At 49.8% G+C, this 27,797-nt stretch overlaps 1 protein-coding gene across 6 annotated transcripts in view; it reads right to left on the bottom strand.

Annotated features, from left to right (window-relative positions):
- Positions 1-27,797, bottom strand: part of Aff3 (ALF transcription elongation factor 3) — a 444,599-nt gene that overhangs the window by 27,940 nt on the left and 388,862 nt on the right. For all 6 annotated transcript variants that reach the window (XM_060369902.1, XM_060369901.1, XM_060369900.1 and 3 more), the window contains 5 exons: positions 19,862-20,042; positions 11,206-12,285; positions 8,349-8,473; positions 4,970-5,171; positions 2,626-2,753 (listed from right to left, as the gene is read on the bottom strand). In XM_060369902.1, coding sequence (XP_060225885.1) covers positions 2,626-2,753; positions 4,970-5,171; positions 8,349-8,473; positions 11,206-12,285; positions 19,862-20,042 — 1,716 coding nt within the window. The remainder of the gene's footprint in view (positions 1-2,625; positions 2,754-4,969; positions 5,172-8,348; positions 8,474-11,205; positions 12,286-19,861; positions 20,043-27,797) is intronic.

Raw genomic sequence — 27,797 nt, forward strand, 5'->3', positions numbered from 1 at the left:
CTCCCGGCAGCCTCTCTGCTCATCTCAGTGAGTGATGACGCCCTTAGTGAAGAGAAGCCACGGAAAGTGGCAGGAGCTGAGGACTTTCTTGGTCAAGAAGCTGCCAGGGCAGAAGTTGTCAGGGTGAAAGAGGAAGTGAGAGGAGGGAAGGAAAAGTGGATGGAAAAAGCCAAAGGGGAGAAAGGGATTACCTGCATCACCTGCCTAGGGATGGTGCCTTCCACAGTGGGCATGGCTCCCGCACTGAGCGGTACCCAAGAAAGTGCCATTAGTATCCCCACAGGCCATCCTCATGGCGACAACTGCTTAACTGAACTTTCCTCCTTCCAGGGGTGTCAAGTTAATTATGACGGAAGGGGAAAAGGAAGAGTGGGATGGGAGGAAGGGCACAGGAAGGAGGAAGAGGAGAAGAAGGGTGATGAGAGAAAGGAACTAAAGGAGAAGAGAAGGAGTGGGGAGAGGGCAGAGGGCAGAGGGCAGAGGTATGGCCTAGCCATCACAGCAGTGGGGGCTGTGGTGGTCCCATCCATGTGCTTCTCTCCCGACTCAGCAGAACCGAGATGAGCTCATCACTAACATCCCAGCTGTAGCCCTGCACCTGACACTTAGTAGGTGCTTAGTATGTGACTCTCATCTCCTGAGGAACAGCTGCTTTCATGGGAGAGACAATGTCGCTTCTTTGCCTCGTGGGTTGTGAGACTCTTCCCACAGCTTTCTTAGATCAGTGGCTGTTTCAGTTGCATGTTTGTCTTACTGTTAGAGATTTCAAATCATTTGGGGCAAGCGGCCACACCTCTCCATGCAATGGGCACGAAAGAGTGTTTTTCCATATCCCTAGCAGGGCAAACAGTCCCAGCCCAGGCAACAGCCACAATTACACACCTTGCCAATGGCCAGAGCCTCCCCATTGCTACAGACAGGGAACATAATGAGAAACATTTCCTCCTATAAAAAGTTCAAGAGACTTCAGATTGGCTGAATCATCGAGTTGCTGCTCTTTCCAAATCAGCCTTCTGTTTTGAACAACGGAGAATTCATTGACCTTATTTTCTTGAAAATACTTTTTTAAAAAGTCTTTACCATGCCCCCTAAATCATACACTGGAAATATTTGGTATATTGAGCACCCCAGCGTCTAATACTTCCGTCACTAGCTGTGACTTCAAAACACAGATGATCTTAAGTCTCACTCTAATTGCCTCCATTTTCAAAATGGTTCACAGGGACATTTTCGAGCACAAAGTCCTAAAGAAACTAGAGTCGACCACCTGACTGTCTTCCTTGGGACAAATGAGCACCTACCATCGTGCCCAGCAATGGGGAGGTGAACGGGGTGGACAGTGGAGCTGATGGAGGGAGCGGACAGCTGGACACACATAAGCTAGCATGCAGCTTACAGGAAGCCCGGGAAGAGGCGAGGCCTAGTTCCCTAGACTCAGTTACCTTAGCACGTGCATCCTGAACAACGCAGAGATGTGCATTTGGCTTCCAACCCCTGGCTAACGGCTGAAGTCCAGCAAGTACTTAAAAGACTGTGACTCAGCATGGGCCTGGCAGAGAAGTGCCTGTACTCGGGCGAGGGTGAGGGCTGTCAAAGAGTGAGCAGAAGCACGATCCCCACACGCTCCTGATATCACGCCCCGATGCTGCAGCTCGTGCACTACCCCAAGCAGGACAGCAGCCATCACTGGTATTATTATTGTTTTCTGAGAAGGGCTGGGGGCTGCTGAGGCCAGGGGAGCTTCTAGCTTGTGGTCTGTCTCTGCAGTCGGGCTGGAAGCCACCAGAGGGCAGGAGTCCCCTGCACGCTGTTTCTGAAGACTTCGGTTATCCTGCGTCACGTGGTCGTGCACTGCATGTTTGCAGGGTTAGCTGACAACTGAAAGCTGGATTCAGGCCGAACGCACAAAACCCCATTTCTGCCTCCTGGACACCTGCTTTCTCCCTGGAAGACTAAATTCTCCTCGGCTTCATCTCAGCCTTTCTCTCTGTGACTCTCAGCCTCCCCAGAGCCTACCCAGACATTCTTCTTCACCTTCCTCTCCTTTCTCCTTGTAAGCTGACACTGGCGATGGAAGGCGCATTTAGGTTTTAGCAGTAGAAGTGGACAAAGGATGCCAGACTTTTTTCTACATAAGGCCTTTTGACACTGTTGCAGAGAACCTATGGCTTGGAAGAAAAGAGCCTCCAGGAGTAAATCACTATTATTCTTTAGCCATTATAAGTCACAAAACCAAAAATGCCTCTTTCTGATAAAATCATAAATGCAAAATCAAAAAGCATAAAATCACCAACATCCCTTCGACCACATCCTTAAAATCAGCAATGTCCCTTCATTGTTGCAGAATATTTGACTGTGAACTGTAAAACCCTGTTTCTTGTTTGGTGTGGTTGAGCCCTAACACACACCTTTAGTCCAAGAAACAGGGCTTTACAGTTCACAGCCTTGAGGTTCAGAGTTAATCCACATCCTTAAGTAAGACTCACTGGAGGGGCTGGAGCGAGCTCAGCTGTTGGGAGCATGCTCTGCTCTTGCAGAGGACTTGTATTTGGTCCCAGCACCCACACTGGGCAGCCAGCTGCCTGGAGCTACAGGGAGATCCATATTAAGAAGGACCGGACTTACATGTCATCGAAGATGAGTTTCTGTCTCTTGCAGTCCCTGTGACCACTGGAACCCGGAGACCATGGCTCAGTCTGTGGCCGTGACTTGCTATGGAGGATGCCATTTTCGGAACTGCCGTGAGAGGCCTTCTAAATGACAGAGAAGACAGAAGCCACTGAGACAGCAGCCACCTGGCTGAGGGACCACTAGATGTAACACCCCTTCACCTGCAGGATGCCGCTCTGGTCTATGCTAGAAACCATGCTGATTTCGTTTCAATAAAGATAAACAGAGAGTGTGTATTTTTTTACCCAAATCTTTAACCACAAGTGTCTGAATATTTGGGGGGGGGGCGGTGGGACCCAGGCCCAAATATGAAGCTCCTCTGTGTTCCTCCTTTTACAATAATTACATCTACATTGAAGCGACTATAGGCCGCATACTCTCTAACAGTTCTGTGAGCCTTTTTGGCTCTGACCTGCCACAGGAGGGGGTCACCTGCAGCATGATCCTTCTGCAGAATTAGTGCTCAGCAAGCCTCAGCTCTGGGAGCCCTTTGATAGGGGCGCACAGCCTGCGTGTGCCAAGGGATCAAGCCAAGGAATTCCGCTGTTCTGTGTCACCTGCTGTTCTCACAGCAATATGAAAAGAGAGGTCGTGTGACCTCTTCATGGATGGGGGAACTCAGGCTTTCTCAAGTGACCATGGGTGGGCTTCTATTTTTCCCAATGTAGATATTTATTAGAATTATATTGAAGCTAAAACACAGATTGCTGGCTGAGTTTCTGTCTGAGTAGATCTAGGGTAGAGTTTAGGGATTTCTCTGTCTGTCTCTGTTTGTCTGTCTCTGCCCTTGCTCCCAGACAAGGTTCTGACGTGTCGCTTGGACTGGTTTTGAGCTGTGCTCACCTGCTGACTGCTAGGGTTACAGGTGTGTACTACACACTCCCTGTGGGAATCTGTATTTCTAGCACGTTCTCAGATGGTGCCCAAAGCCAAGGTTTCACCATCACCTCACTGTAACTGTCCCTCCCAAGAGCTGCCATTCCTGTCAGAAATGCTTCTCAGGCACTGTCCATGAAAACAGAGGGCAAAAGCAATTATTGAAAATATGCAAAAAAAATTTTATTACTCGAGGTCACACATAGGTACAAAGCACCCACTGTGTGCTGAAAAATGGTCTAGAGCGCACATGTCTGTCTCTCTCCCCAGCTGGGTTCACAGCTTCACAGTGATGCAGAGGGGAATCTGCTCAATGACCACTGTATCTCTGGAGCCCATCACAGTGCCTGGCACAAAACAAGCATCTGCTCAGAAAGCATCTACCTGGTGAATGAAGAAGTAAAATAAGCAAATGGTTATAATTCTTGGCACAGCACAGATTCATATATCTGGATATATGAATATGAAGGAAACAAAGAGAACTTTTGTTTTGTCTTAAAACCTGAATAGATAGTTTTTTCTTTCCATGTGTCTTCAAGAGTCTTTCTGAACTCTTCCTGCTTAGGGTTAGCAATAATTACTTCTAAATGTGGTCGCGGAGAAAGATGCAGTTTGGAGATGTGCTGACATTCAGGCTCCTTACAGAGCCTTCTGCTGGTGTTCTTGCCTCTTAAATCCAAGGGGAAATGTTACATACTGGCCCCTGCCTGGGATCTTTTTTTGCATAGTTCTATTCTTAAGCCTTCTCTGTCTCTCGTCTCTCAGAGCCCTGATGGTTTTGACAGGCACGGCGACCTGGGAGAACAATGATTACAGCACACCCCAAGGCTGGTGACATCACATGGAGGAACTAAATGGAAAGTCAGTACTATCTGGAGGGGCCGGGGCAAAGGAACGGCCCAGAGAGAACAAGCAATATTCCAAGATCACACTGCAACCAAAACACTTCTACTGTAGCCCCAGGGGAATGTAAGAACCAGCCGGGATGGACGGTTCAGGGTGACAGTACAGATTGCCACTTCGGCCATTCCAAGAGCAGCTTGAGAGCCCTGCAGAGCTGGCATGGGTTTCAGCCCCAAATGTAAGTGGGTGACATATGGGTAGGACATTTCCCCAGCACAGACGCTGGCTGATCCCCCGCCCCCCGTGCCTCCCCCCCCCCCCGCCAGGTATGGTGTTCCCCTGGGGTCTGAAACACTGCCAGAGGTTTCATAAGCACAAAACGCTTGGAATTTCCACTGGGAAGGCTTCTGCCTTCATGCTCCATGGGAGAGAGGAGGAATATTTTCCCTCCATGAGCTCCCCCCCAACCCCCAACCCCCAGCGGCTCACTGTAGGGCCTCCAACAAGAGTGTAAAGTGTGCTAAGGCAGGGCTGGCAATTTCACTCCGAGTTTACTTAGGAAAGAAGGGTCTCAACAAACCGAGAGGTCTCCAGCATGTGACTGCAGCTGGCTGTCAGCCTTCGGCTTCTTGCTAGAAGACGCAGAAGTCAGCACCCCATTGCCATGAGGTCGGCCGGAAGAAGCCAAGTCCTCGCTGGTGTGTTTGTGTTTACATATATCGGAGAGTGGCGAAGTGGGGGACCGGAGCATTTTTTCATTTTTGTTTATTGGTATTGCCAAGCTGAAAAGAGAAATAGCAACAGAGTGTCACAGTCTGCACAGGAAAGAAAGAAAGAAAAAGAAGAAAAAGGCCATGCTTCTTGTACGGCCCAACCTCCCATCGAAAATCTGCTGGCAGGAAGAAGTTTCTTGGGAATTACTAAGGCAGAGGTGACTTATGGCACGAGGACCACAGGAAACAGTAAACAAATTGCATGCACTGTTTTTTACTTCATCAGGATACACAGTGACCTTGAGTTCCTGCCAATGCAGGACTGAGAAGAGAAACATGTCCACCCTCTCAGTTCTTCATCCAGGTTTCTATAAATACTGAACAAGCAAGCTTTTCCTCATAACCCTGAGCAGCCTGGGAAAGCCAACCAACAACAGCAACTGAGCTCTGATTTTCCATTTAAAAAATTTTTATTATTTATTACAATTAATCCAAAAATTATTGTATTCCTCATCTCCTCCTGGTCCCACCCACCTTCCCTCCTCCCCCCATGCCCCTCCCCTAGTCCACTGATAGGACCTCCCCTACTATCTGACCCTGGCCTATCAGGCCTCATCAGGACTATCTGTATCCTCTTTCTCTGTGGCCCAGTTAGGCCACCTCGCTAGGCAGAGGTGATCAAAGAGTCAGCCACTTAGTCCATGTCAGAGACAGCCCCTGCTCCCCTTACTAGGGAGCCCACATGGAGACTGAGCTGCTCATGGTATCAAAGCAGATGCTGAGGTATTAAAGCAGATGCTGAGACTTATAGCCAAACTTTGGGCAGAGAGCAGGGAATCTTATGGAAAAGGGGAGAGGTAGAAAGACCTGGAGGGGACAGAAGCTCCACAAGGAGAGCAACAGAACTAAAAAATCTGGGCTCAGGTGGTCCTGCAGAGACTGAGGCATCAACTAAGGACCATGGCCCCTACTCAGAGCTCTTAGCTCTCTTAGATGCGCTGGCCAGCGACTGAGCCTGAAGCCACCCTCCAGCGCTGAGTCTGGGAATTCACCAAGCACTGCTCCCAGTAAACACAGAGCAAAGCAACGGCACCGGAAACCGCAGCTTCTGGGCCTTCGCTCTGACTTTAAAGACCTTTGTCCATTCTTATGCAGAGTTTCCCCAACAGAGAAGACAGATTCACTCACACTGAAGTCTTACAGTGTGTAGAGTGACGCTTACCGCTAGCGATCTATGTGTTTTGCATTAGGAAGAAGAATTGCTTGTGGAGGACAGTTAACCTGAAGTAGTGCCTTGCTGCTGACTGCAGATGCATGGGGCAGAGTCACTTAAATTTACACAACAAAACAGTAAAACCAGTGGCTCCTGGGGCTAAGATGGGTTAATTGTGTGTGTTGGTTATCAGAGCAAACAAGCCATTAAAGTCACTTCAAAAGCAATTTCCTTAGCTGCTGGTCACAGTGGGAATCTCCAGCACTGGCCTCTAAAACAAACATCCAAGTTCCTGACATCATGCAAACAGATACACGTGGAGACAGGGCCGTTCCAAAAGAACTGAGTGACAAGTTAGAGACAAGTGGCTAAAAGTGAGGTCATGTCTACTGAAGGGGAGGGTGCTGGTGTTAAGGATGGGTGTGAAAAAACCTGAAAGCACTCCCTTCTTGACTTGTGGTGGGGGGAGAACCCTGCTTCTAAGTGTCTATTATTTTACATTCTCTATGTGAGATGCAAAGCCAATGATGACATTAAATGTAATCATGGGTATATATGACTGTTCCTTCCTCATCAATGCAAGTTTACATAGTCAAGAGGGACCAAAGAAGCCTTCTCCGAGAGCCTCCTAACTTCTCAGCTCCATGTTCTCCTGTGGTGGTAAAGCTTGGCAGCAGACTCACAATCCCAGAGGTTCACGGCCCACCTTTTCCAGAAAGAACTCTACACTCTCACGCGCTACTTAGTGTCAGCAAAACAACCGTATCTGGCAGGCTCTGCCAGACGGTCCTGAGAGCAAGAGATTTTAAGTCCGAGGTCCATGAATTCGGATGGGAAAACGTTCCATCTTCTGTCTCACCTGTTCTCAGCTCTCACGGGAACATCCCCTCCAGTTACAAGCAAGGGCAAGGATCAGAAGAATGCTTGGGCTGGACTCATCCTAGCAACACCCATGCTTCTGTCTCAGCGGACGCCACCGCTACTTTTCCTGTCACACTACGGTTTCAGACGCCCTGAAATATCATTTGTGTTCGACGCTAGGCGGCAGTTATGACTGTCACTAGCTAGAAAGGTTGTTTAATGTCCTCACAAATGCACACAGAACATACGGTGCATTAAAGGGAAACCTTTTGGGGGCGAAGTCCCTTCCTTCCCACTGCCCTGTGGAAGCCCCGAGTGTCTGCTCCCTCCCAGGCAGGGCTCCAGCATCCTCAAGGTGATCCCCAAAGCATGATGGGCCTGCGTGCCTCTGCTCTCCAATCTCGTCTTCGACTCTGAGCGCCGCTCTACACCTTCCCCCAACCTTTCAGTTCACACTTTATGTGCTGTGCGGTGCCATTAATCTCCCCTTAAAAATCCTCTGTGTACAGTCAGGGAGAGTGAGAGGCGCCTCGGCCGAGGAAAAGGGCCTGCGCCAGGGCGCTTCTAAATGGAAAGCCTCTGTGACGGATGCTGAGCTACTTGCTTTAATGAATACCTGGGACCTTGCCTGGCTGAGGACCATTCATCACCGAGGGAGGCGGGGCGCGGTGGCCCTGTGCTGTTCCCTTAGAGGCATCGCTGGCTGGCGGTTTGACCTTGGAAGCACAGATCCCTTTCAAGGCTACAATTTGTCTACATCCAAGAGCTCAGGTGTGTCACCTGCAGACCCAGAGTGTGCACTTCCTTATATCCCTGTAGTTTTACGACCCGATGTGCTTAGCAGCTACTGTTACAATACCAGCTTGTAAGATTTGGCTTATCATGTTTGTAGGGAGAGGACATCTCTGGATAGCACAGAGCTCAGATGTGAACTGCCTGGTGTCTGGTGACACAGAAGGACCTGACACAGCCATCAAAAGTGGGGCTGGAGGCGTAATTGTCAGCCTTTGGTTAACTCGAGGGAAGCAAGCCCACAGACTCAGATTAGAGCAATCGAAAGGATCTTCTGTGTTTTCAACACAGCACGTGACCATCAGACCGGCGGCCCCGGCGGCCCCACCGGCCCCACCGGCCCCGCCAGCTCACCTCTCCTGTCCGGGGATCAGGCTTACCTGTTGGCATTCATGTTACAATGGCTGCCAGACAAGGTGTTATTAGCGGAGGCGGCCAGGCGTGGAGCGGTCTCCTTCTCTCCTTGGGCCTTCTTTATCTGCCTGTAGTCATCGTCGTTGTCACACTGGTTGGTAACAAGCAGAAGCCAATCAGCTTTGGACTCTGAGGGGGGCCGGTGGGCTGCAGGGCACTGCCTGTCACACAGCTAGGCCTCTTGGGACATGTCCCCACTTAGCTCCTCTAGAGAAGGAGGCGGCAACAAAGCCCCGGACACAGGTCCCACTCAGTGAACAAGGAGGATGCATGTTGGATTTATGGATGGCTTAGTGAAGGGAAAGCCACCACGTCCTGATCAAAGCGTGGACAGGGAAGGCTGCCCAGTGTTTAGCTTTGCAGAGCAGATCTGGTTTGAATCAGCCTGAGCATCACTGTCCTTCATCCCTGCATCATTGGCTTCAGAATAAAGCACATGAAGCACGCTTTGTCCAAGAGTACTGCAGTAACTCAGCAATGGTGAGAAAGCCCTGCTCTGCCTCTCTCCAGCCACGCCTTTAGTGAAAGGCAGGCGGAGGCTGATCGTGTGCTTTACTTCTAGTTCACGATTTCCAGCCCAAACAGCTTAAACGCTCCTTTTAGGAAGACAGGACTTGCTTTGGGTTCTTGCCGCACAGATGTGTTTGGCTATACAGTGTCAGGGCACAATGGAAATACACTCCCCAAAGTGCTCCTCCTGGGGAGACCACGAGAGCTTACTGTGTGGCTTCCTCAGGACTGCATGGGGTGTTTTCCATGAGAAAACACAAGCATGAAGGACAGAGAGAACGTGACTCCTTTCAGCTTCTGCCACAGAGGACCCTAGAAGCTCACGTGGTTACGGTGGCCTCAGGGGTCCAAAGCACATTTGAAGTCCAGGGTGCCAGTGATGATGCTTCAGCAGGGTGAGCTCAGCTGTGTTGGGCTGTGTGGGAAGTCTGGCTAGTCGGCTGTCCTTCCCGAACCTCCCATGGAGAACGGGCGGCACAGGGGACTGCAATGCTCTCCTCTGAACGGGAAGCTGGCTACCTTGTTCTTGGCACACAGGCAGTTGGCACAACTGGCTCTTCAAGGTAAAGGCAATTGCTGCCTAGCCCTACAACCCAGCTCACTTCCTAGGACCCACACAGCAGAGAGAGAACTGACTCTCATAAGTTTGTCTTCTGACCTCCACATGTGGCAGATACATGAGCACATGCACACGCATGCACACAATAAAACACTGGAAAAAAAAGCCTTTGCATATGTATCAAGAACAAGGGAGGTAGCTGTGCTTTGGTGGTCCTTCTTGTCCAAGGTTCAAATTCTGCTTTATAGGGATAGCGTTTAACGTTCCTATGCATTCAAACACATTCTGAGGCAGCATAATAAATTCCCTTGCTGGTGACAAAGATGATGTCACCAGGAGGAGACAGGCTTCTGACACACACCCTCCCCAAAAAGAGGAATACCTTCATATCGGCCAGAAAAACTGCCTAATAAACATTCCTGCCAGGTCATTTCATTTAATCATTGTGTGTGTTCATGTGTGCGTGTGCATGTGTGTGTGGAGGCAGAGGAAAACTTCAGCGAGTTTGCTCTCCTTCCATGGTGAGTCTGGGACTAAATGCAGGTTACCAGAATTTGCACAGCCCAAAAGATGATACTTGTTGAGTCATTTTGCACTTCCTCCCCTCCCCCCAGAAAACCCTCATGTTGATCAAGGATTTGAAGCAGCTGTAAAGCCCATGCGTGCAGAGTCTCTGTGGTTGACAGAACAGATCGTCCTTTGGAAACTGGAAGCTGGCTACACGGAACTGAGGCCAGGGCATCACTGAGCAGGACAATCTGGAGCTCAACAACTGCCTGGCCCACTCGACGGACACAGCCTCGGGCAGGTCCTCCCTGGCTCTCTTGGCTTCGCTTGCTTGCCCTTAAAATGGGCCCACAAAAATAAATAAATAAATCAATCAATCAAGCTTCGAGGACAAAATGCAAAGTGCATGCTCCCCTGCCATCCAGCTTTTAACCGGAGTTCCAGGAGTACTGGGGGTCAAACTCAGGTCCTCCTGTTTGCTCCAAGGTACTTTACCAACAGAGCTGTCTCTCCGCCCTAGTTTTAACCTCGGCAATAGAAGGGGATTGTTTAAAGTCCTCGAATCTGGCTTTACCACGGAAGTACTTGCTTAGAAACCTTCAAACCTGGCTGTGTACCCCAGTCACTGGCAGAGGCAGCCCCAGCTCTCCAACTCTGTCAAACCATGCATCACCCTTTCAGCCTCTCCGTTCCTCAGGGCCCCTCCACCCAAAGACCACTACAAACATCCTTCCTCCTCAGAGTCCGACTCCCATCCTTCTCCATCGTGAGGCTTTCCCCCTTCACCCCTGGAAGCAACTGCCAGCTCTGACGCCGGCGGCTAGAGACCTCGATATTCACCTTCCACCATCCTCTTCCCATGTCCGCCACAGCTCTACATTCTGAGGCCTTTCACCGGGTGAGCGATGCCGCGAGCACCGTCACCCTGTCACCCTGACCGTCTGAGCAACGACTGGGGTCCCCCTAACGTTCAGTCTCCCTGTGCCCGGCAGTCAGCCTGCACCTTGCTCTCGGTAACTGTGGCCTATGTAAGTGCTTCTTCAGGCCAGGCGTGGTGCTTAACTAGCCACAACTCTACCGTGTGGTGGCTCTTCCTCCTAACGGATGTAGAACAATTACTTCTGTACTGGAGGACACACAGCCGCAGCCACCCACCCGCAGCCCGGCAGCTTACTGTCTGTGGCCTACCCCTCGCCTTCCAGTGCCAAGACGGACAGAGAGCCCTCTCCTCCCAGCTCCGGGCCTACCTTGCGTTTCCTCTTGGATTTTGGCAGAGTCTTTTCAGCAGGGGCGTCTAACGCATGGCTGGCTGGGGCGCTCTCCGCTTCCTTGGCTGCGGGGGCGCTCAGGACCCCAGGCTCCTGGGACAGGTGTTGTGGGATCCTGGACAGGAGGGTCAGGTCGATTTTGACCCAGAGGGACCTGACCTCGTCGCTGTCCTTCAGCGGAGAAAGCAGTTCGTTCCTGCCAAAGGGGACCAGCGTGTAGAACTGTTCCTCGGGGTCATTGGCGATGTCACTAGTGGTCCTGGCGTTGATGGAGCCCACGGAGGCCCGGGAGGTGCTGCTGCAGCTGCTGCTGCTGGTGGCCTCCTTCAGCCGCTGCTCGCTCCCGGCGGCGGGCTGGGCCTTGGACAGGACGTACTCCTCTTGCTCCGACTCCAGGTCCGAGTCCGAGGAGGAGGAGGAAGACGAAGATTCGGTCTCAATAAACTCCTTGGATTTCGGGACGATTCTGCTCAGGCCCCGAGTGCGCCGTTTCTCACAGGTCACGGAGGAGCGCAGCTCCTTGCGGTGGCTCGTCCTGCTGTTACCGCAGGGTCTGCTTTTGGGGGGCTCGGGGGGCCCCCCCACGCTGGCCCCCAACGCCTCGGGGGCCGCCGGTTCCTCGGGCCGGTGGCAGCCGGCCCCGTCCCCGGCCGAGGCCCTCTCGGTGCGCCGGGTGGGCTTCTTGCCCGCTGACCTCCGCGTGGGCGCAGGCGCGCTCTCTGCGGGTGCGCCGGGCACGGCGGGCGGCGGGCCAGCCGCGGTCACAGCCACCGCAGCGGGCGGCGACTTCTGCTTGACGCCTTTGCTGCCAGGGGCCTTGTTGGCGGTCCGGGGCCGCTGCTCCTCCTTGCAAGCGGGCTTGAGCTCCTTGTCCCTCAGGCCGGCTTGGCAGATCTCGGCAAGTTTCCCGCAGTCCTGCCCTTCCTCTTTCAGCGCCGGGTAGTACTGAACCCTTTCCGGGCCTTGGCTCTCATTTTGGATCAGGATCGGCGGTTTGTGGGGATTAACTTTGTTCAGCCATTTATCCAGCTGCCACTTGTTTGAGGGCGCAGGCTCGGCCTGAAAACAGAGAACCCGGGACAAAGCAGACAGCTTTCAGAACAGGCTCACTTAGGAGGGGGCCGGCGTTTGGCTGTCGGCATTCTCTGCTAGGCAGGGGAAAGCTGAAGGGGCCGACAAGGGGCAAATGAAGTCCAGGTATGGGAGGCAGCCATGGGCGGGCACACAGGACCCCCGGCTGGCCCCTGGCATCTCTCAGGATCCCCAAAGCAGTTTCAAGTCCACTTGACAGAACAACAGGACAGCACCCCACCTCCCGGCGCACTCCTAGAACTCGTGGACATTAAGCAGTTACTTCCGTGTATGCTGATCTATCAGCCCATACGTATTTGTACACACACACCTAATTTTGAGATTACATTTGAGATTCTGTGAACTTAACTGGGAAATAATAGTTGGGAGGCCGTGAGCATTAAAACTTTTTTTTTTTTTTGACTTGTCACCTTTAGGAAAATCTTTGAACCCAGAACCTGATTGCCCTCCCCATTAGCATGTGATTTATGTGGAAAAGCCACCAGGCCACAGGTATTTAAAGACAAAAGCGGCAACCTTGGGAAAGGGGCCCGTGTGCCCTGCGTTACTTGGCAGCCTGAGTCCGCCCTCAGCCGGCTTCTGCCATTTCTTCTGCCACACTCTGCTGGAAATGTCTGGACACAGATGACTCCAGAAAACGTTCCTGGAGGCAGTTTTGCTAACTTAGAGCAAAGCCTGGGTGTCACAGTTTTTAGACTCTGACAGACAGACCAAGCCATGCAGAGGGTGCAGGAAATGCCAGGATTCAGAAGAGGAAGGGCAGGGTTGATGCCCCTCCCCCAAGAGATGTACAGGGTTGTGCTCAGTCTGTAAGGGGTTTTGTTCCACACAGGTCAAAAATCAAGATTTTACGGAGAACGTGGCTTTCTAACAAAAGTTCACTTTTGTAACGCTAAGTATGATTTAATAAAATACACAGAAAAGGCGTCTTTTGAGAGGCATGGAACTCCAGTCACAAACAGGACATGTCCTCTGAATGGCAGGCATGGGGCAGACATCTGAAGAACCGGGAGTAGTCATTCCCGCAACGTGTCTGTGTGGGCTCTTCCCCCTGAATCCACGGTGTGCCCTGCTTCGGGGGGCCAGGCACTAGAACTATGGCTCTCCACCTTCCTAATGCTGCAACCCTTTACTATGGGTCCTCATGTCGCCGTGACTCCTAACCATACAGTTATTTTTGTTGCTATGGTGTAACTGTAATTCTGCTAGTGTTGTGACCTGAAATGTAACCTGTGCTTACAGATGGTTCTACATGACGCCTATGAAAGGGTCATCTGATTCCCCCAAGAGGTCCCGACCCACAGGTTGAGAACTACTGGCCTAGAACAAGGTTCTCTTTCTGAGTCAGGAAAAAGACTCTTTCTGAGTCTACCCATCTACACACCCTACTCATCAATTATCTCCTATCTGTCTGTCTATCCACCATCTATCTGTGTCTGTGTATCAATATATTTATCAAGGAATATATGTATCTATCATCTATATATCTGTCTGTCTACTTACCCACCTACCTATCACTTCTCTTGTCATCAATCACTCCACCAGCTATCACGGTGATGGTACACTGGGCCTTACCCAGGCTAGGCAAACGGCACCCCTGATCTCCACTTCTGGCCTCTCAGCTTTGTGTTTTAAGCTTGTCAGTCAGAAAGCCTACAGCAAGAGTCAGTCAGGTTCTTCTACGTGGGAGAAAGAAGTTTCTGACACAGATGTTCTAAAATGCTCCTTGGCATATCAAGGTTTATTTTTTCCACAGCGAGGTGCACACTGACAGCAGAGCTGGGTGTAGTTACGGACCTAAGTGTGTCTGAGACACTAGGTTGCTTGGGGAGGTGGGAAGCCTCTGGTAATGTCAGGGGGTGGAGCCAGCAGGAACCGACCTAGTGTGTGTGTGTCCACCCCACAGCTGCGGTGGGGAGCCAGGATGGCCTGCTGGTCACTCTCAGCACATGAGATCAGCAGAATCTTTCTTATTCCAAGTCCTCGGGGCCAGGAATTCTTTCGGTTTCATGTTATTTTTGGATTTGGGACTGTTTGTATATGATTATGAGATCATTTAGAGGTGGAACCAGAGTCTAAATGTAGAAGTCATTAAACTTCATACGTATCTGATTGTATGTCTCTGTGTGTGTGTATGTGCCTGAGTGTGTTTGAGAACACACCACAACATGCATGTGAGAGTCAGACAACCAGGTCACATCTTCTACTTTGTTTGAGGCAGGATCTGTTGTTGCGGCTGCTGCCCATGGCTAGCTAGCTTGCCAGCTTCCTTCCATGGATTTTACTGTGTCTGTTTAGCATCTCACTGCAGAAGGCCTAGGATTGCAGACATGAGTTACCATGCCTGGCATTATGTGGTTCTCGTAATTCAAACTCAGCTCCTCCCTGCCATCCAGCAAGCACTTTACTTGCAGAGCTATCCCTGCCCTTTGTGATTTTGCACAGTTTTTAAAGTAAATTTGTACATGGAAGCAAGTGTTCTGGTTTGGAGTTTTCCACCTGTAGCCTATGGCAGCTCTTGGTAGGTTGCAGATTTTACAGCATTTGGATTAGGGGTTCTTAAGCTGTTACCTTCCTGTTACCTCTGGGTGTTACAAGGGATTTTCTGCTTTTTTTGTGGCTTCTCAAGAGAAAAGGAAGTAGAGAGGCCTGCAGAGGATGCCTGGCCTAGGCCGCAATGGCAGCAAGTGGGAGCGCAGAACAGCTTCTTCCTAACGGGCCCTTGCACCTTCCCAGACGTCAGCTGTGAGTATCTGAAAGCTACTTTTATTTCCTTTTGAGACAGAATCTTCCTGGCCTTGAACTTAGCAAAGAGCCTTGAGCAGCCTTGAACTTCTGAGCCTACTTTTTTCCACCTCCCAGGGGCTAGGGTTCCAAGCGAGTGCTACTACACCTGGTTTATGTAATTTGGAAACTGAACCCAGGGCCTCGTGTATGCAGGCATGCAGTCTACCAACTGAGCTGCAGCTACAGCCTTCTGAAAGCTAGTTTGGAGACAAATGTCCCTGGCTTCCGTGTTTGTCTCCCTAAATGCTTTGTGTCATGCTGCGGTGTCCCTCTGGAAGTGGTATGTGGAAGCAGAAGGGGCCTCACACGACAAATGGGTGTAACAGAGAGGACTCAGCCACTAGACAGAGCCCAGAACTCATGCTGCTTGTTGCTGTTTCACGCCAGGTCCTCCTTCACTTCCACAGCTCCCAACTCCTGTGAGAGACAACACAGCCGTCTGTAGCCTGGACACAGCTGCATGTGGGGAGCATCACCCCGAGACTTCAGAGTGGAGCCACTGTTGTGAACTGGAATTTCACATGTTTAAGAGGGCCCATTCCCACTGCCAGAGGCTCTCTAGGGTCTTTTTTTTTTCCTTCTTGTGCTTCACAGCTGAATGAATCAGTCTCAAGTATCATTTCCACCACATCGCTAAATCACATTCCCTTTCTCGAGGGTCTACAAAAGCCTCCAACTGCCTCTTAGACAAAATCCGAATCTCCAGGCTGGCATTCGAGAGCCATCGTCTTTGGAATCGTTTATCATTGCTTAGAGCACCTACAAGATGCCTCCGCTTTGCATGGCTCATCCACCCTCATCTTTACAGACAGGAAATGCTGTCTCTCATGTGTAGATGAGGCTTCGGAAGGCTAAGCACTGTGCCAGGGCTGCCTGGTTCCCAGGCAGGCCCAACCCTGTGCTTGCCCTCCAGGTATGGAGAGCAGGTTAGCCGCACAGGCTGCCTCCTCTCCTCCGGCACTCGGAGTAGCCTTATGAGAGAGATCTCGTTCTCTTGAGAAATGTCAATCCTGAACCTAAAACGCGAGCTTTAGATGCTTTTAAGGGAAAGCATGGCTCTTGCAAACAATGTCTGCGGGCTTCGATTACACCCAACAGTAAGTCTTTTGGCACTTTCTGGGTACGTGACTTACAGCTCTGACACAGCCCACACTGTAGGCTAGGGCTGGGTCTTTTTTTTTTTATTATTTTTAATTTTTTTTTTATGGCCTCGCATCCGTCATGCCAGGTCTGCAAGCTTGATGGCTACTCTTCTGCTCTCCACCCAAGATCTATCACTCAATCCATATTCATAGTACCTCATGGATTAGAGAGGAATGCTCTAGCTCTAGCTGTCACCACAGAGGGGAGGTCATTCTGGCTTCGAAAGCTCAGGGAGGGATAAAACCTGAGACCTCAGTTCCCATCCCACAGCCATGTACCCCTGACACTCCACTTCCCGGGTGTTACTGAGGTTTCTGCCCCAGGTTTGTCTGTTTCCCGTGAGGCTCACTGCCTTGCATGTGCGGCCACAGCTCTCTCCGCTGATTAGTCTCCTGTCTGACTCACGTGCAACCTCTCCACACACATGACCCACTTCACCTCCTCCTCCACAGCGCACACGGCCACGTGCCCCAGAGAAACGTGATTGACAAGAGGCTGTGCATCTGCTAGCACAGCTAACATGCTTCATGCTTCTGCTTGCTGGAAGGACCCTTCTGTCTGAGGAAAACCACATCTGCTGACTGTAAAGGGGGTCCGTAGTGTTCTCTTCTAACATGTACTTTCTGCCCAGGTCCTCCTTGAAGATCTGTCATGGTCAGATCCACTGGGGACCAGCCACAACGGAAAAACAGTTACAAGAGCAATATCAAGGTCGGGAGGTGGCCAATATAAAGACACAGAGTTGACCTGCTTTCTCCCAGAACTCACCTAATGTAACCAGGGTCTTTCTACAGGGACTCTGGCAACCCCAGGCCAGGAAAGCGAATGTGCTGTCAGTGAGGCAACTGTCTGGACAGGAGCTTCCAACCCAAGGATCACTGGCACGAGAGAGCACATGCCCGATGCCAGAAGACCCATGAGAGAAAAACAAGTGAAAAGAAAAATGGACTAGCACAGGCTAGCCCAGAGGGGATCCACATCTCTGTACATGTTGATAGGCTTTCTAGGTGCATGTGCTAGCTCTCCAACCAGGCTTGGCCAAACTGGGGTGATTCACATACAATGAAGTAGCTTTTGGCAGGAACTTAGGAACTTCAGAGCACGGGGGTGAGGGTGAGGGTGGGGGAAGTTTCTCAGCATTGGCATAGTGGAAGAAGAATGTAAATACATCAGAATATAAATAATCCTTCCTCCTCTGCTCCCATTAAAGGATGGCCTGGAAGAGAAGTGAGGGCCAAGGCTGTTTGCTCTGTGGAACCATAAGTGGACCTGAGCAGCTGACTGAGAAGTGAGGCTATCAGGAGCTGGCCTGTCACGTGAGGCTTGTAATATAGGGCTCCGTGCTGTCTGACGGGCAGTCTAGGCTAACCACCGCTAAGAGAAGCAGAGCCTCACTTTACCTAGTACTGTGATGTTCATCTGCCTACACAGCATCTGTTCCTACAGGCCACATGTCTGTGTGAACCTCGGGGGAGGGGAGAGGCTCAAGGAATCTGGCTCTTACTCCAACACGTCCAAACTTCCCTTGCCAGCAGAAAGGAACACTGGGTAGTGAGGCTAAAGCATTACTCAGCCTCTGCCTCGCTCCACACAGAGAAGGAAGTAGAAACCTCATATGCTCTCTAAGAACTTAAACTTCAGAGGTACCCCACCCCCCGCTTTAGCAGGGGACCTCTTAGATTTTCAGAAAGAAATGACAAGAGCCTCCATCCATCCATCCATCCATCCATCCATCCATCCATCCATCCATCCATCACCTGGCATTCCAAGCTCAATAACAAGCAAGCTTGAGCTGCTCTCAAACAAACCTCTAGGCAAGCCAAGACCCCAGGATTTGTGTTTCAGTGTGAAAACAAGACTCCACACTTTTGTTTTTAACCAGCAAAGTCACAAAGAGGAACCTGGATAGGAGACACTTCATAGACCTTTCAGTTCATCCTCCTCTCCTTTCAGCTCGGGACAACGTACTTTCCTCCATATTCTCTGCTCTCCCCTTCTCTCCTTTTCCTTCCTAGCAGTGGGGACTGAACATGCCAGGGGGCTTGTGCATGCCAGGCAAGTACCCTAGCATGGACTATAACCCTAACTCTGCTATTAATATTGTAATTCAATATTCTGGACTTTCTCAATGAGTTATGGCACAAGGTGGACACTAATGCTGTTCACTTACCTCCTGTATTTTATCCTCCTTAATTACTATATTTTTCTGTTTCAGGTAACCCCCGTTGGACTGTTAGCTCTGGGCAGACAGGATATTAACTGTCATGTAGCTGCTACACTCCCAGGCCAAGCACCAAGTCCTGTGGCAGATGGCCAACGAACGTCTACTGAATGAATACTGAATGCTTAAGTAAATAATGACGGAGGGACAGTGGCTTAGTTTACGGGAAGAGTCAGGTTAAAACAACTCTTGTATACCCATGTATGTAGAGGCAGATGCAAAGACACACAGTCAGCCGGGCAGTCAGGTGGGAACTTTGTGGAAAGGAGCGAAAATACTGGTGAGAACGCTTATTTTAAGGTGAACAGAGAGCTCTGCCATGAAGCCGAAAGGTGCTGAAGAGTGAAGGAGGGTCGTGGCGGCCTAAGACAAAAGCTGCAGGATGTGAGGAGGCCTGTGAACTCGGAACATCACCGCTTCCAGGTGTGGCACGGGAATGATGCCGGGTGTGGACGCTCTACAGACTGCCTCCTTTTCACACCTGGGCTTTCTGTGAGTGGGCCTGCACGTTTAGGCATCTGGCCTCGAGGATGGCACAGAGGGTGGCAGGCAAAGCCTTTCATTTCACCCCACAACCCACAGTGACGTCGACTGTTTATATTCTCAGGAGGAAACTGTTTTGTTTAGAAACCAAAGCCTACACTTCTGGCTCCAAAGGCCTAAGGACCTAGTTCTCGGCCCTTTCCCAAGAATCTCTAGGCTCTGAATTACTGTTTAATTTCCCCCTTTCCACTGAAAGTAGAAACAGCAATGGTTTTTATTGGTACCTTATAATGTTTTTATATGAGGCACCTAAATCTTCCCTGAGATACCGATCACAGCTGTAAAAGGTTTCATTATTATTTGTAGGTAGATGCTAATTTTCCCCTTTATATTTTCACAAAGAAAACACAGTAAAGGAGGTTTTATTCATATTTATGGCCCCTGTCCTTCTGATCCGTGACAAACTGCAGGAAGGTAAGATTCTAAGCATGCCCAATGCATAAAACTCTTTGGCCTATGATTTATGCTGGTCACACTTCCCAAGTGACAAACTTCTCTGCCTGCTTATTGCCTGGGATGACCCTGAGGGGAGAGACCCCAGCCATAGGTTATTTCCTGTCGGTGATGTTTACAGCATATGTGGAAATTTCTGGAAGCCGAACAGAGAGATTTTTTTTTTTTTTAAGATAGTAAAAGCTGATGCTTTGTATTTGAAAGGAAGCAGTGTCATCATGAGACAGGGAGGAGCTGACCGAGTGAGGAACAGAGCTGAGCCCCAAAGCCCGGCAGCTTGTTCCGGGCTGGGGACAGCAGGAGCGTGGGCAGTCAGGCAGGGTGGGAGGCGGTGCTGGGGACTTGGCTGGCCCCGGTGCAGGGGCCGGAGCCTGAGCCTGAGCCGCGGCTGCCTACCTCGGGGCTGGAGCAGTGTGGAGGCTTGCTGCCCTCGCTCTCGCTGGAGCTGCTCTCGGTCTCTGAGTCGGAGCCGGAGCTGCTTTCTGAGTCGCTGGAGGAGCTGCTGCTGCCGCTGCTGCTGCTGCTGCCCTTGCTGGACGGCACGGAACCTCTGCAGTTGGTCTGCTGGACCACGGAGCTGCCAGTCCACCAGGCCCCCCAGGAAGGAAAGGGAAAGAAAGCCAAGTAAGCAAACAGGAAACACCAGCAGGCTGCCATCCTGGCAAAGGAAAGGGGAGGCGCAGACTGCGCACATCTGTCAGGCACGACCTGGGCTCCCAGCACAGCCGCCAAAGCCCAGAGCAGCCAAAATCAGACAAAATTAGACCCAGAAGTGAACGGTGCCCTTTCATCACTGGGCTGCTTAAAAGGAAGGCGGTGGGCTAGGCTTGCACTTATTTCAATGTTGCTGCTGTCGAGGATGGCTTTGCAAATGCATCCCTGACTCTAAAGACCTACACAAACTCGAGAAAACCCAGAAACCCCAAGATAGTTTGCAAACTGTCAAGAATAATGTTATCTTTGCCTTGGAGGAAAATGGCTGGTGGCAAGGAGGCTGCAGGAAGGGGATAGGGCTGGGCTATGGGCCTTCAGCCTGCCGGAAGCTCCCACAGACTTGGGACTGTCAAAAGTTAGACGTCTTGCTTCATTCCTTTTTATTCCGCAGTAGAGTCCAGTGTTGTCATCACTATGGATGCTGGGAAGGTGTGCGGACAGTAGCTTTTGAGTCCCTCGCGGAAGAACTGATTTTCCTTCACAACACATTTATAGGGTCTACATTAATAAAAATCACTCCCAGAACAGATAGAAAGGGCTTCTTCGCCTGAGAATCACTTGTGTGCTGGAATTCGCCACACTGACCCTATACACACTACAGAAAAATCTGATCCATACCGTCTTTTCCATTTTTGTTAATATTTTAACTCTAGTTATCTAGCTGTTCACTTTACACCCCAACTGTAGTTGACCCCCACTTTCAGATGGTGATTCATTAACCAACACCCCTCAGAGCTCACCTGCCTATCCACCACGTGTGCTAAGTCTAGAGGAAAATATCAGTACTCATATTGTTCAATCTTTTCCCGGCCGCCTGCAGAGCTGAACTGAAACGCTCCCGAATGTGCCCCTCTCTGGTCACACTCTAACCCCAGAAAAGGCTGGTCACTTCTGAAGTGCTGAGTGGGCAACAGTCTGTCCACAACTGTGACTGACCACAGCTTCAGCAGGACTGAATGGCCACGAGGGATGCGGCTTTCGGGCTCCGGGTCTCAAGTGTCACAGAGCCTGGCTGTGGTACAGGCTCCTTCCGCCATCCCTTAGATCTCAGAATGGCTCGCCTATGGGTAATCTCGTAAAGTCTCCTTTGTGGGGGCTGGGCAGAGGCAAACCCTGGGGTCCTTGCTTCTCTTACCAACGTCACCTCAGGGCATCAGGCCACAGGGAGCACCCTTCTGAACAGCAGAGTTAGGGGACACTGGAGTTTGGACATAAACACTCCTACTGGTCTTCATTCCTTCTGCCAATGTCACACACGGCCCCCCCACACTATCTGCCTGAATTCTTCAACCTCTGACAACATCTGCAGGATGATGCTTTGTCTCGGCCTCAGAGATTTTGGTTTCCAATCTGCCACTGGTGTCTGGCATCGAGGAAGCAGTCGGGGATTTTGAGATGGAGGGGACAAGGAATAGTTCATGCTCAAAGGACTAAAATATATCTTTTTCCTCATGATGAAAATGTACCTTCTAGTTGGCTGAATGGCGATGGCTAATATCAGTGAATTACTGCCTAGGGCTATTATCAAAGGAATTATTGAGGGGGTGGGAAACTTGGATTCAGCGGAGCATGAACATCTGGGATCCACATTAATAGTTTTTTGGTTGGCCTCTAAAACATTAGGACACATACTCACACAAACACACACACACACACCATCAAAACTCACAAAAACACAAAGCTACACACAGTCTAGAAGCTTTTTTTTTTCTCCCTGATGGAAACAGAGAGGTCTCCTTGCCAGAGTCTAGAGCCATGATTCTCAACCTGTGGGTCCCGACCCCTTTCACAGGGGTTGCCCAAGGCCACCGGGAAACACAGATATTTATATTATGATTAGTTAACAGTAGCAAGATTACAGTTATGAAGTAGCAATGAGAACAGTTTTATGGCTGGGAGTCAGCACAACATGAGGAACTATATTAAAGGGGTGTAGGGTTAGGGAGGTTGAGAACCCCTGAGCTAGGATTTGATCAGGATCCAGAAATAAAGATGAACAAAGATGGCGTTGATCAGTTTTATAGAGTGATGGTCAATGCCCTCAATAGCTGTGTGTCACTTGTTTGAATTCACGTTGCGGAGGTCGTGACAGTGCGGCGGAGTCCTCAAAGTACGAGCGGAACTGCCTGTGGCCTGTCCCACAGGCTGAAGGGCTGTCCTCTGAAGAGAGGGACTTTCAGTTTTGAGGATGTGCCCATGACACAGTCATGCGCTGCCTTCCTTTGCCACCACTCTTCACGGATGAGGCACAGCAGCCCGGGATGGTGAAGACACGACCACTGATCTGAAATTGGTTGGCAGAACAGCCTTGCTGTCTCATCCCTCTGCCTTAACGAAGTAAGGAAGTAAGGTGTGAAATGGCAGTTTCACTACCATAACTACTTTGTTGTTGTGGTGGTGGTTTTTTTTTTAAAAACAAAAACAAAAACATCTGGGAGGACCAAGGACTCAGATTTTTCTTCACACTTGGCCTGTAAGAGCTTAGAGGCTCACCATCCCTCTAGGACAGCAGTAGAAAATGAAGTGATGAATTTGGATCTTTCCCTGGGCCTGTGCCTTGTCCCTTGTCCTCCTCAATGGTGATGTTATCACAAGGGAGACAACAGTTTGGTGGTGTTTGTAGAATTAATACGCCAATACGCTGACACTCTGACTGTTCATAGATTTAACCCCAGAGGTAGCAAAAGAGTATTTGGTATTCATGTTCCTCTGATCTGAGGAGAGAGTGTACAGGTGGAAAACACCCATGTCTAGGCAGGCCTTTGAAGGACTCAGCTCTCTACCTGTCCAGCTGAGAGATCTGTCCATCTCTTCCTGTTCCACAAAGAACAGCTCTGCTAAGTGGTCCTTGCAAACATCCCTGGGGAACAGGTCAACCTGGCCAGCTGCCAGTGACTTCTCTGGCCCCGGGGGCCTGCAGCCACTTTGCCTCTGCTGGGTGACAGAGCAAGTGGTGGTCTAAAACAAGAGCTGAATCAGAATAGCCAGGAAGGTTTTAGAGTCACAGAATTCAGAAAAAGAATTCAGAAAGACCTTCTTGAGAAGCAACTATAGGCTTGAAAATCCCAAAGTGAAAATGCTAGTTCACAGCTGGTTGCTATGTTTTTCTGGGGTACTTCAAAAAACAAAGGATCCAAACTTGCCAAGTTTGGATCTCTAATCAGCCACATAAACGCTGGGCAGGTGTGATGGTTTACCTGTAATCTCAGCACCTGAGAGGCAAAGTGGGCACCCTCCAACAAACTAGTTAGCTCCATCAGCCTAACTAGTGAGCTCTAGCTTCAGTGAGGCCCTCTCAGCACATAAGGATAAAGTAAGAGCCAGCAGGCAGGCTACCTGAGGTCAACCTTGGCCTCCACAAGCATGCACACACCCACCCTCTATGTGCGCTCACATATATGTAAACACACATACACACGGAAAAAGATGACTCAGAAGAAATTTCCCTGAACTGATCACATAGACTTGCCGGCATGACGACACCACTTTGTATGATTCTTTTGCTACTTATTAAGGTCTGGACCATACACTATTTCAAGACCATGGAGCCACCAACTCTGAAGACACGAAAATGTATCTGAGATCATGGAATCCTCTTTGTATTGGCTGGATGGGTGTTGCACACCTGTAGCCCCAACACTCAAGAGGAAGAGAACTGGGTGTATGCGGGTGTGCGCAGAGGCCAGAAGGCATCGAATCCTCTGGAGATGGAATTACAGGCAAGTTGTGCTCTGTCTGATGTGGGCCCTGAGAACCAAATTCTTAACTCTTGCTTTTACTTATTAAAAAAAAAAAAACCAAAAAAAAAAAACACAAAACCAAAACACACACACACACACACACACACACACACACACACACACACACACAACAACCCAACTGCATTTTGAGATGATTAACGATTCACTGGAAACTGTAAAAATAGTACATTGACCTTCCACTGGGTGACCTTCCTTCCTCCAATTCTCAGCAGTGGTTACATTGTAGCTAATGAGATGGACCAAAATATCAAGCCAGAAAATGACAATGGTACAACATGGGTACAACTCTGTGTTTTATCTCCTGTGTGGATTCCTGTCAACACACGGAGGGGAGGGGTGTCCATCTCCGCACCCTACTACGCTCCTCTCAGAACTGTAGCTTCTCTGCCTCTGCCGGAGCCGTGCCAATCCCTGGCAAACACTGATGTGTTCTCTCCCCTAAAACTCTGTTGTTATCCTTCTCGGCCTTTTGGCTAAGATCAAGTGTAAAACTCTGTTGTTTTATAAATGATACATTGTATATAGGCCCTTTTAGAAATCAGATTTATTCCAGTTACCTTACCGATGGGCGTGGCCTTTGGAAACTGGCTCTTTACAAACAGAGTCACCACAGTGTTCTAAGAGCCATCCAAGTTACTGAGGCTGTGTCAGTAGTCTGGTTCTTGTTGCCAAGTGGTACTTCCTGGTCAGTTCCCTGTCCACCCATGGAAGGACATTTTTGTTGTTTCTAGCACTTTGCCATTAAAAATAAAGTTTTTATCAATGTTTTTGTATAGGGTTTTGTGCAGGTTTCTCTGTGACTACTGTCAAGCAATGTGACAGCTACGCTGTAAAAGTTTTATGCTTTGTTTTTAAAGATACTTCCAAACTACCTGAACACAATTCTTTTTATCTGTTTGAGTGTTTTGCCTGCATGAATGTCAGGTACATTCATGTGTTAGGTACATGGAGGTTGAAAAAAAAAAGAGTAAGATGGAGGTATGGGTTAGCATGTAAGAATGCTGAATCCTAGAGGACAGCCTGGGAGCTTGTGTGAGGGGTTGTGGAAGAGGTGATGGGTAGTGGCAGACAGCATGGCTCCTGTGCAGTGAGTAAGCTGGGTAAGGCTTGGGTGGAGGCAAAGGCCATAAAGAAGACTTATGTATCACTGTGCAAGTCCCAAAGGGCCCCAGAACCTTCTGCTGGCCTCAGGGAAGGATGAAAATTGACAGCAGAGAAATTCAGTACTATGAAGGTCCATAAACTTGGACATAAATTATGCGTCCTTTACTTCTGGTGCTGGGGCATTTTTTTTTACATAAACCACGGAGTGCAGAGATGTGGCTCAGGCCATCGAGGCAAGCACACAGTCCTGCTGGGAATGTGAGGCCGTGTCCAGACGGCAGTGTGAAAAGAGGACTTGAGGCCTGACCACTAGTCTCACTACTAGAGAGCAGAGATGTCACCTCCAGAGGTCACTGGCCACTTCCTGGGTTTGTATCCTTTGTAATGCTCTGCTCCTCCAGCTGAGATGGTGCTAGGCCTTGGGGAAGCAACAGTTATTCTTGAGTTTAAGAGCCTTGAGTTTATGCTACTGTGTCTGGGCTAGCCCTAAATTGCCACTGTGTCTGGGCTAGCCCTGCACTGTCACTGTGCTCTGGGATGGACCTGCATTTGAATTCATGGGCGTGTGGTGAGGGATGTTTTCATTCTGATGGACCACGACACAGAAACTATTCTTTGGTGCTCTGGGTTATACTTAAAGAACACTTTTACTTTTGTTTGGGTAAATGCCCATGTGTAGTCTAGCCAAGAAGAAAAGCACTTCATAAATAAAGGGAAAAATACAATAATATGCAAACATTCCTTGGCTCTCTCCCCAAACATTCCTGGGCTTGTTGATAGTTTTTATGAATAATATGCTATATTAAATCCACTACAATACCATGTATATAAAATAATCTTTACTCTGCTTATTAAATATTTATTTATTTATTTATTTATTTCTCAGATTATTAAATAATCTGAGAAATCTCCATGTAACTATTTTCTGTGACTACTGAGCCTGCTCCACCTGCCTTCAGGAGGGTGTGTCCTTGGGAGGTATTCCCATATTTACTACCTGGAAGCAAAGCATGACAGACATACACTGAACTGGGATTCAAGATGGAGGAGGGCCCTGAAGGAAATTAGGCTAGCCCCACAAGTGCCCGAGGCTGGTTAAGGCCAGGGTACTGCTTCATGACATAGAGAAACAAAGCCAGTGCTCTGGAGGTCTCCTCCTGTCCTAGGTACTATCTGAGAGATGGGCCACGAAGCAGCAGCTGTCTTTGGTGACACAAATTTGCACCCCTTGCATTAGAGGACACTGAAAAGCAGGTCTCAGTCTAGTGAACACTTCAAGGGAAACTCAGTGTTCTCCCCACTGTGGTGGCGGGAACTGTGATGAGGCTGGGACCTGTGAGGTGTCAGAGAGCCGGGACCTGCTGGTACCACTCGGCCCCTGGCAGAAAAGGCTGAAGTTATGTGGATACCCAGGTATGCAGGTGAGAGGCCATGCCAGAAGGGCTGAGAGAGGAGGCCATGCTGAGGGCATGGGTCACCGTCCAGCTGCCCAGTGGCTGTCCACATGGACAGACAACCTTCACATGTTTCATCTGACTTATTCATAAGAACAGCACGGCCATCTGCCTTCATCCACACACTTGAACCCAGTCTCGAAGCTGTGAGACATAGCCATGGAACGTCTCCAGTCCATTGCTCCTCAGCCTCCTACAGACAGTAAAGAGCTGGGAGATTCTGGGATGCAGGTTTACTGCTTCTCTATCACTGTCCGCTGGGTTGTACTGCAGGTCTGTTTGTACGAGAAAAGTCACACAGAAGGACATCTTCCAGAACCCTGGGTCTTCTCAGTCCTGGAGTAGAATGGTCCATGAAGAAAAGGGCTGTCCCTTGAGGAGCAGCTCAGGTGCCTTCTGGCAGCCACAACATTTACAGCCACGTCTGCGACTCCTGACCTATTTATAGAGTTCTGAAATTCACTTCTGTATATTTTCAGCTCCTAGACAGCGCAGCCCCAGACTGCTGCCCCATGGGAACTCAAGAATCTGAGCAGCCGTCAAAATCTACCCAAGCTCTTGGACTACATTTAAGAAGCAGCTTCTCTGGGAAACAAACCTGCCTGTGGGCCACAGCACCACCTGCTCTTTCTCTGCTAGCTAGCCTTCTCCTCCTAATCTCGAGCACACGTACATTTGTATGGCTATTTAAAAGCCCTTTCAAGCCGCTCTCTGACTCCCTCGGTACACCTATGACTCAGGTAGGAAAGCCAGCTCTAGGGCGGAGTGGAGGCTCAAGGGCCTGCTCTAGGTCAAATACCACTGTTAGCAGAAGACAGGCGCCGGAACCTGGTCCCTGGGCTTCTAGCACCATGTGCTGTCTGGGGAGTGGAGCGGCCCCTGCAAATGGGAGTAAATCAGTGGCTTTTCTGGACCTAGTCAGGGATATTTAGATAATCTTGCCATGCAGGAAGGGTTGGTACACAGGCTTTAGAATCCTACCTGGAAGAGCATTGTCCTACTTTGCTAAATGGCTCTGTGACTTCGGGAAGTTAATTATATCTCCGAGCCAGAGTTTTCATGAGTGTGAAAGGGATGATAGCTGAACAAGGCCCAGAGGTTTGCTAGGTAGCCCAAAGAAGAAAGCGCTCTGAGTCAGCACGGTGCCGAGCATGGCGTTAATGTTATTTAGTTTTAAATAAAGCTCCTGTTATTTCTCCCATCATGGCAGCCTAACCAAGCAGATATTTCTATAGTTTACCTGAATTCTTCTTTAAAATTTTGCTTTCATTTTGATAGTTCTGTTGTTCGGGACTGGAT

Source organism: Meriones unguiculatus, chromosome 16 (genome assembly GCF_030254825.1).
Source record: "Meriones unguiculatus strain TT.TT164.6M chromosome 16, Bangor_MerUng_6.1, whole genome shotgun sequence".
NCBI lineage: Eukaryota > Metazoa > Chordata > Mammalia > Rodentia > Muridae > Meriones > Meriones unguiculatus.